The sequence below is a fragment of the Plutella xylostella genome, chromosome 12 (assembly GCF_932276165.1).
Source record: "Plutella xylostella chromosome 12, ilPluXylo3.1, whole genome shotgun sequence".
NCBI lineage: Eukaryota > Metazoa > Arthropoda > Insecta > Lepidoptera > Plutellidae > Plutella > Plutella xylostella.
Window position 1 is genome coordinate 799,680 of NC_063992.1, and position 9,154 is coordinate 808,833.

The 9,154-nt window shown below is 39.2% G+C and overlaps 1 protein-coding gene and 1 non-coding gene across 2 annotated transcripts; both read right to left on the reverse strand.

The window, feature by feature from the left end:
- Positions 1-521: 521 nt before the first annotated feature.
- Trnaq-uug lies at positions 522-593 on the reverse strand. Its single transcript has one exon. It is a non-coding gene; the product is annotated as a tRNA-Gln (tRNA).
- Positions 594-1,219: 626 nt separating this feature from the next.
- Positions 1,220-8,940, reverse strand: LOC105389994 (phospholipase A1 1). Its single transcript, XM_011561206.3, has 8 exons — positions 8,613-8,940; positions 6,795-6,882; positions 6,052-6,200; positions 5,306-5,557; positions 4,306-4,497; positions 3,818-3,989; positions 1,617-1,722; positions 1,220-1,312 (listed from the first exon to the last, which is right to left on the reverse strand). Exons 1-8 carry the CDS (start codon positions 8,647-8,649, stop codon positions 1,250-1,252), a joined length of 1,059 nt encoding a protein of 352 aa, XP_011559508.3. The 5' UTR covers positions 8,650-8,940; the 3' UTR covers positions 1,220-1,249.
- Between the last annotated feature and the right edge of the window lie 214 nt (positions 8,941-9,154).

Genomic DNA, 9,154 nt, shown 5'->3' on the forward strand with positions numbered 1-9,154 from the left:
ATGTTTGAAAGCTGAATAGCATTTCTTGGCATCCAGTCTTTCAAAATTCCCACTGATGTACCTATTTTATGATTTTCATTTCTCTTTTCTAAAACTTTTCCTATTACATTTTTTTGGTCCAGTGGCCCACGATCTATTTTGGGTATCTCTACAAGAACTGAAGACCCCACGTTAATGACAGGAAATTTCTGTATATAATATATATGGCAGATTTCTATTTCATTAAGTTTAATCAAGTACTTAATAGGTATATTTATAACACTGAACTTAATCTAGTAATACACACACTCCGCACACTCAAATGTCTATTTCACTAAACTGAATCTAGTGATATAAGTATATCACTAAACTTGGTCCGTTTTATAACTATATCCCTAGTAAGATAGTAATGAATGGCTTTCTTATAACTATGTTCCGGTATATAATGATATCCCTAGGGATATAATTATATCCCGGCTATTACTATCTTACTGCGACATATCTATACTTTTATATAAGTATGAACATAAAGAAAAAAGTTCAGGTTCCACCGAGATTTGAACTCGGATCGCTGGATTCAAAGTCCAGAGTGCTAACCATTACACCATGGAACCGCGCGATATAAATACCGAAATTCGTGATTACTTAACTTTCTAAATCTAGTGAGTCACGAAGCAATCCGCGTACGCAATATGATTCACCTTTGATCTTTACGAATTGAATTTGATGAGATATTTAGTTAATCAATGTTTTTAAAACAAATGGCTTCAAATGAGAGTATGTTAGGTACACAACACAGTCAGAAAATTTTCTCTCTATAAAGCAATGTTAACAAAATACCATGAAAAATCATAATTAATTATTCACAGGTTAAACCGATTAGCTGATTAAAATATAAATAAAACATTAATCTATTTCTGTTCATGATAAATTACCGAAAGTTTCTTGTAGGTCACAATGACCACAGAGTTTATCACAATACGTGATATGATGATTTATCCGTACCTAGTTCAATTAATTCATATCCTAAATGAAATCTCACATGAATTTTAAGTGCAGTACGATAAACGCACTAAGGTTTTAAAGAATGCTCCGGAAATCTGAGATGTACCTAAGAAGGCTAGAGTTTATTAGACCCTAGTAGTTACACAGCTGCTGTGACGTAATTTTGAATAAGTAATAGTCCTTTCCTAAGTCTGATTTTTATAGAACAACGTAGGTACGAATTAAAAACTCAAAATGATAGTTAAACAGCCAAGGTCCATTTAATTCAATAAACGAGATACTCCAGCCATTGTTGCATGAAATTCTTCTTGTCGATGTGTCGGTTCACCTGAAAATTTCATGAAATATGTACAGTACAAGTCAAATGAGGTTACTATGTAGGTGCATAAAATAAACATTTTCGCCAAATTTTCAAGGTCGTAGAACAAATTAAGTTCCACCAAAACACCATGAGGTGACCTCTTTTCGGCTCGATAGGTACAGTAGTGATTGGAGGCTCACTCTACATGACGACCGTAAATTATCTCTCCAAAACTCGTAGAACAAAAGTTGTTCAGAATGACCTCCTGAGTCACCCCCTTTCGCCTTAGTATACCGTTTTTGCAACACCCTGTATATAGGATACATAGTACCTTGTCGCTGTAGTCGCCGGGCCCGGCGCTCCTCTTGGCGCGCTTGTTGGAGCCGCGCGCGTACGGGGACTCCGCGTTGGTGCGGAAGAAGTACAGACCTGACGCCCTGGAATATGTGGAATAAACATGGAATAGTAAGGTGGGGTAAGACTATGAATGTGTAATAATTAGTTGTACCTAAATGACGGTCGAATGGCGTAGTGGTTAGTGGCCCTGACTGCTATGCCGAAGGTCCCGGGTTCGATTCCCGGCTGAGGCAGATATTTGTTTAAAGACAGATATATTTTGTACTCGGGTATTAAATATAAATATCAACACCCAAGGTGGTATTTATATTTAATATGTATCTATATATTTGTGTAGATATATCTGCTGTCCGATACCCATAACACAAGCTCTGCCTAGCTTGTGGTCGGATGGCCGTGTGTGAGATGTCACCACATATTATATTATATTATTGTTATAAGCAGCTTCATTCTCTACTTTGTCACGCTGGTAAAGTGGTCCACTGGTGGTGGTTGCCACTTTACGAGCGTGACAAACTAGATATAGTCTTCACCCGGTGACTGTCTTACCCCACCTTACTATATACATTAATGAATGAATGGTAGAAGTAGTAAGTGACCCTGACTGGTCTTCGTTACCGTTGTATGTAATAATATATACCTGTGTAAATATATCAGCTGTCCGATACCCGACACATATAACAGGCCCTGTCTAGCTTTTGATTGGATGACCGTTTGTGAGATGTCCCCACATACTCGTATATCTTAAAGTCATTTATTGTGCTCACAAGCGAGCCACCTTCTTTTCACTGTGGATTTTAAATGAGGGCCATCGGTACTGCATAGGGCTGGTGATTTGTGGATAAAGGTTTTAAACCTGCTTTATTTCTTTAATAATATATCGATGTCTCGCACACTTGAGTAAACAGTAAAAACGGATACATTTTACATTCAATACTTAGTGTTTTATTTACATATACGCAAGTCTTTAATCAAAACGCATCGTTTATACATCGGATTAATATTATGTAATCGTCTTGTAATAAAAATACACAATAATAATATGAAGATGTTTCAAAAGTGTAGATTTATGACAGATTAATTCATCTAGGTAACTCACAAATCTAGGTTAAATAACGCACATGGAAGGAAATAGTGAAAGTTAATCTTTGTCACATCACATGCAGTGAAGCAGGCGTATTTATGTAATATTCCGGTGTAGATCATGTACGGTTGTAGATGAGACATAAACAGAATTTTCAGTAATGTTTAGAATAAAAAACAATAGAAATACCTAGTTAGTTTTATTTAAAGTTACGTATTTTTTATGTTGGGTACAATTTCCTAGCCTCGTGTAGATGACGTCCTGGTATTTTTCCACTATGTAGAGATAGATATGTACTAACCGTATCATAATTCTAACAACCTACTCTATGACCACAGTCTATGACCATGTTAATAATCTTCATCTTGCTAGAATGTTATACCTACCAGGAATACTATTAAAGTACTTATCGAATTGGCTATGTTTACTATAATACACATACATACGCACTCACGCCTTGTACTAATGTACTCCCTTGCGGGGTAGGCAGAGGTGCATTGCTGCACCCACTTTTCGCCAGAGTGTTATGTTAGTCCCAATGTAATAGGGGGCGGGCCTATTGCCATTTTACGGGCACCTCCAAGACCCGAGAACAAATATCTGTGTTTAAACAAATATCTGCCCCAGCCGGGAATCGAACCAGGGACCATCGGCTCAGTAGTCAGGGTCACTAACCATTACGCCATTCGGTCGACATACATACATACTCATATTATTACATATTACCGATTTAATTTTTAACTGGCCAACGATCTTAGACAATTCCTGTAGGTACTAACTGCAGTAGAAAAGCAAAAGACAGATTATCACGACGTTCCTCTGGCTATACCCAGCCAGCCTATTAGATAAAGACATGTTGAAGAAAAGCAACCATAAACACACAGACTAGACGTATATTATTCTAGATATTGGCTAGATACCACGAATGCACCCATTTCTATGAAAACCACGCGTGCCAAAATTTAAGTAGGAATTGACACTGTTAATGACAGCTGGACGAAACTAAAATGCTCACACTTTTGATTAGTTTTGACACGCGCAGTGCTTTGGGGAATCTAGTACATAATAGACGTCAGTTCATAAACACGAACCCGTAAGGCACGTTCTCTCCAAACAGCACCTCTTCCTCAGAGCTGGTGACCTCGCACCAGCCGATCATGTAGGTGACCCAGGAGTAGCAGCCGGTGCCGTAGAAGCCGACGTCGCTGGTGATGGACTCCGCGAAGTAGGCCGGCGCGCGCGCGTGGTCGCACCCAGATTTAGCTGGAATTCACGTGGCAAAGGTAAGCTTATTACTAAGGCTCTGATTATAGCAGCCGTATGGCTGCAGAAGTGAATAGTGGCGAAAGCACCATACGATCATCCATGATTTTTCGAGGAGAGATCACAAAGAGAAACGGTAGGAACGACGTTGATGACGGTGAGGAAGGCCGAGTGTTTTAGCGTTTCCTGGATTACAGGCTGATGATGATCACGAAGTTGCTTATTGCAATCGCCAGCTCCATATCGTGTAGGGTTTGTTGGAGGTTAGTAGAGCGTCGTAATATTTGTGTATTCGCTTGTAGCTATAGATCCATACTCTGGTTGTCAGTGTCTACACATCCCGGCTGCGTCATGCCCCCATTAGCGTAGAAGTCGACATGGCCACACGCCTCGAGCTTGCCCTTCTCCAGTGAGTTGGTGTGCAGCACGTCCACGAAGCGCGCGTCGCCGGCGTCCAGCTTGCGGTTGCTGTCTCGAGTCGCGAAGAGAGGAAGGGCTGGGTCTAGGCCTGGAAGGGAGTCAAAGTCAAAGGCATTTATTTGGTGAATATAGGTTACATAGGTGATAATAATTATAGTGAAGGTTACTGAGCTAAACTCTACCCGAAAGGGTTTGCAAAATTAAATATAAAATTAATTAATGGGAGTGGATTACTAGTGTGAAAGGGGGGTGAGGGAGTCATACAGAGAACGGTATGTAAAGGGGGTTTTCTAAATCTATTAGTGCATGTTATACAACTAAAATTAGGTATACTCAGAATAAATGGGTCAGGTCTCAAAATTTCAAAGGATTACAGTCTTGGAAGACTAAAAAAGGTACGATATAACCTGATAATCATGATATGAGAGGTCGAAGTATATGATAATTATAAGAGGGAAATCATAAAACTCCTACTCCTAGTGGCGGAGCGTATTAAAATAACATAATAGAAATCATAAAATCCTTATTGTACATCGGTCGAACACCTTAATATTTGTATGTGGGTACTTAGATTGATTTCAACTCCTTTGACAAGAAGTCAGTCGTTGTCAGCCTTCGTTTGGTTGTTATGCTTTTGTGATTCGGCGCTGTCGCAATTATCAGAATTATTGTGAATTGGGGAAATATTGGTTAAATATCATCAGTTGCCATTAAGCATTATATTAAGCGTTAAGCGTTTATCATAGTATAAACGGACAAGTGAATTTTGTGTGTGTACCTGAAGATTTATTTGGATTTCTCAAGCATCGAGGGGGGCCCTCACGCCGCCGAGCCTTGGACCTTAGACGTAATCATGTGAGCAAAACCTATCATATGTCTTATATCTAAGTACTAACCAGTGATCCTCCTCAGCTTGCCAGACTCCAGATAGTACCCGACAAATCCGGCCACCTGCCCGCCCAGGCTGAAGCCAATCACATGGAACCTGTCCAGGGCTATACTGTAGTTCTGGACCAGTCGGTCGATCAGTTGGGCCGTGCATTTGCCGACCAGGTCTGTGTTGAAAGCGGCGTACATGTAGCACGGCTCGCGGGCTATCGGGTTGTAGTCTACTGTGATGATGTTGTAGTCACAGCACTGCATATAAGCTGGAAATTGAGGTTTTGTTGGTTTTGTCATTATATATTTTAAAAAATCTTGAGAAAAATAGTATAAACTCCTGCTATATTTGTCTAAAAATACCTTAGGTAAGTACTTCATTACACCTAAAAAATCACTGCTGTCGGAATGCATTTCCTAATTCTCAATCGTTTCAATTCGTCTTTCAAGTCGAGTGAGAATGCAAAATTGATTAATTATGAAATATTTTGCTATAACGTGCTAGATGTTAGGCGGATGGTTGAGGATTTCCCGGAAGGAGTACGAGAATAATATGATTTCGGCCTTCCTCCCTGTATGTAATGGGTCGATTACACCTAAAGAGTACAGTGGCGAGTCAGTGTACACGGCCGCGCACTCGGCTAGCCGTTAATTGGTCGAGGATCAGCCGAGGACACTGACTCGCCACTGTACTCGTTAGGTGTCATCGTATGGGTCGAGCTTGGTCCACCTGCTTGTAGAGGCACGTTACGTCTGCACGCACCTGGTCGTATCTCGCTGTTGGGCGAGAAGTCCTTGTGCCCCGTGTACCCGTGGATGAGCACCTTGATGGGGGCACCGTGCACCCAGGGGGCACTCTCGAGCGAGCGGCTGTCGTTCACGCGCAGCTCCGTCGGGTTGTTCTGGGTGTCTCTGTTGTAAATTAGATGAAAGAAGTAACTGTGTCAAAGTAAAGTGATCCATAATCTTCATTCACTCATCATAACATTTAATTGATGATTAAATTTAATTAATGTACTTACTAGGTATAGGGATACCTATACAGTTTAAGTAATTTAAATTAAATAATTGACCTGTGCACTGATTGGGTACCTAGCTACCTAGTTAAGTAGAGCGAAGTTTTCGGAAATATTTTTGTGAAATAATAAAGTTTTCACTTGCCTAATTTGTCAGTTGATGATCGTACAAAATTGCCCTTGGTGACATCATGATTAGGTATCATACAATTGACTAGACAAAACAATTGAATTATGATTAGATAGATAATAATAAAATTTTATTATAATAAGATTATTACTACAAGTATATAAATAACCATCAACAAAAGAAAGTTAATCATTTTTATACGCCGTAACAATACTTACCTACCTGTCATAAAATTTAAATATAAATTACTTACTTACATCAATCTGTTTTCAATAAATTAGTAAACAGTAGAATATATTTACTACCTAAGACCATTCCCTGTTCAAAATGCAATATGTTTTTTATATATATAATACGAACCTCGTGTACAACCAGTAGGTGATGTTCTCGTTGGGGCACTCTAGCGGGGGCTGCACGCAGCCGTCGAAGCTCTCACACCAACATGGTGCTGGAATATAGTGTCAAATATGTGTACAGGGTGTTAAACAAATTGTATAGTTACTCAATTAGTATAGGAAGTTACGAATTGCCAAAAGTTTTAGAGCAAGTGTTTAGAATAACTCATGAGGGCTAACCCTTCCGGCAATTTGTAACCTTTTTTGTGAAGAGAAACTCCATCTGCAGTGGAGCGGTGTGGTGGGAAATGGTCCAAGCTTAGGAAGGTAGTTTCGATCTTCGTGCCGGCACTAATACCCCCGCAGAAAATAGAAAAGTCTAGCACTACCTTTTGATGTAAGTATATGTATATTTTTGGTGGCGAGAGCCCCTAAAAACTAAATAAACTATACCCACCATGGTGTCATAGAAAACACGATATTATGTGAAAATGATAAGGAGTGTCTCATTTGAATAGTATATATGTGTGTCATGTCATGTTCCTTTACGGAATCAATTAAGATAAGTTTTTATGGTCTAGCTTCATAGATATCGACTGGAAGGTGCTATTCTGTAACTTCAATGTGCTATGGCGTTTGTACTGAGTTTAATGACTGCATGAGTACATGATATTTTTATTAGAGATATATTACAACGTATAACCTCTCAAAAGGGGTGTATGAGTTTGAGTCTAAAAGTATTCTATATATTCTATTCTACTACTTATCTGTAATGGGGTAATATACTTGCGCATGGCTCTCATGAATGAAATCTTTGTGCATATCACCTTAAGATCTAAGCTCCTTAGCTAAGCTTGGACCATTACCCATCATGCTGGTCCACTGCGGGTTGGTGGGAAATGTAGATATGCTATATACGAGTATCTATTGACGTTATGTAGGTTTCCTCACGACGGTGTGGCATCGTTCTTCAGTGAAGAACGATGGTATACTCATTGGTAGCTATATAATGTAAGAGGCGGAATTTGAACCGCGTATGAAGTGGGTGATGCATAACCAATCGAGCTTAAAAAAATGTATCTTCTAATACCAAGAAAAATACCTAAAAATATAAATCTGCTTGTATTGTGTTTCTGAGAGGATTCAGTTCTCTTTGCCACCAGTACTATGGAAATTGTTGATCTCAGCTATTTTAATTTTCATCACATGAGTTTATTGCTGCAGTCTTCTATTTTTTACACACACCACACCTCGACCATTCTTCAAAGCCCGAATACAATGGTCTTCAAGTAGTGTGTCCTACCACCTAATGATCACATAAATATGGTTCAAAAACGTGGACACGATGGTTGGACTGTTCCACCGATTTAAAATGGCTCATTGGGCAATAGAAAGAGCAATGGTCGTGGTTTCTCTGAAGGACCGCATAAGAAATAAGATAATTCTATAGAAAACTCCGCTCCAATTCCCTAAGCCATATATATGCCGAAGAACCGATTGCCGGTGGGGTAGATTTCTCGAGTGGAGACCACGAACTGGCAAGCGTAGTGTGGGACTCCCTGCGGCCCGCTGGACCGATGGCCTTAAACAAGTAGCCGGTAGTATACCTAACGAGTACAGTGGCGAGTCAGTATCCTCGGCCGATCATTGAACGGCTAGCAAGTGACCGAGTGCGCGGCCGAGGACACTGACCTTTATTATGAAGTTGCAACAGGGAAGTAGACATTATCTATTTTATTAGTACGACTTTGCGTCTATCAATTTGAGACGTTAGTGGTAGTATTAGTGAACGCTAGTTGGTAGACCCATTTTATATTGATCGTGTTTTACATTAATTACTTACATATGCAGCAGAATGAGATTAGAACTATCAGAAACATAATATTAATGTAAACACTTTATCAAAACGTGTGAAGACAAAAATAGAATTTCAATTTCATGAAAAGAACTGTCAACTGGTTGCCGATACTGTTTTAACTTCAGTCAGCAAGTAATGAATGTGAATTGTATTGGAACAACGAAAACCAATGAGTAGGTCTGAAAAAACTTTTTGTATGACTCACTAGGTAATATTGGAAAAAATACTCTACTTGTAGTATGTTATACCTACCATCCGTTGTACTGTTCATAACCGATCTGTAAATCAGTGTTACAAGTTTAACAGGTGTAATTTGTATGAATGCAGAGACTGTGTAACCGATAGCTTTAAGCGAATATGTTTTTTTACTAACCACCCAATCTTAGCGATCTAGCCATGCTTTAATACAAAAGATGTATCCAGTTGTGTATGATATATCTAGGTAAATAATATAATATCATTGTAGTTTCTATCAATTTAATTCCTCTGACATTGCTTCTGTCCATTGTCTAATATTTTATGCGTAA

Excerpts from the sequence above, each read along its gene's own strand:
- LOC105389994 (XM_011561206.3), bottom strand. The coding sequence starts at position 8,649 with ATGTTTCTGATAGTTCTAATCTCATTCTGCTGCATAT. Across the intron at positions 3,990-4,305 it reads TGTAGACACTGACAACCAGA|CTAAATCTGGGTGCGACCAC; the intron begins GTATGGATCTAT and ends CGTGAATTCCAG. Across the intron at positions 1,723-3,817 it reads GGAGAGAACGTGCCTTACGG|GGCGTCAGGTCTGTACTTCT; the intron begins GTTCGTGTTTAT and ends CACATATTCCAG.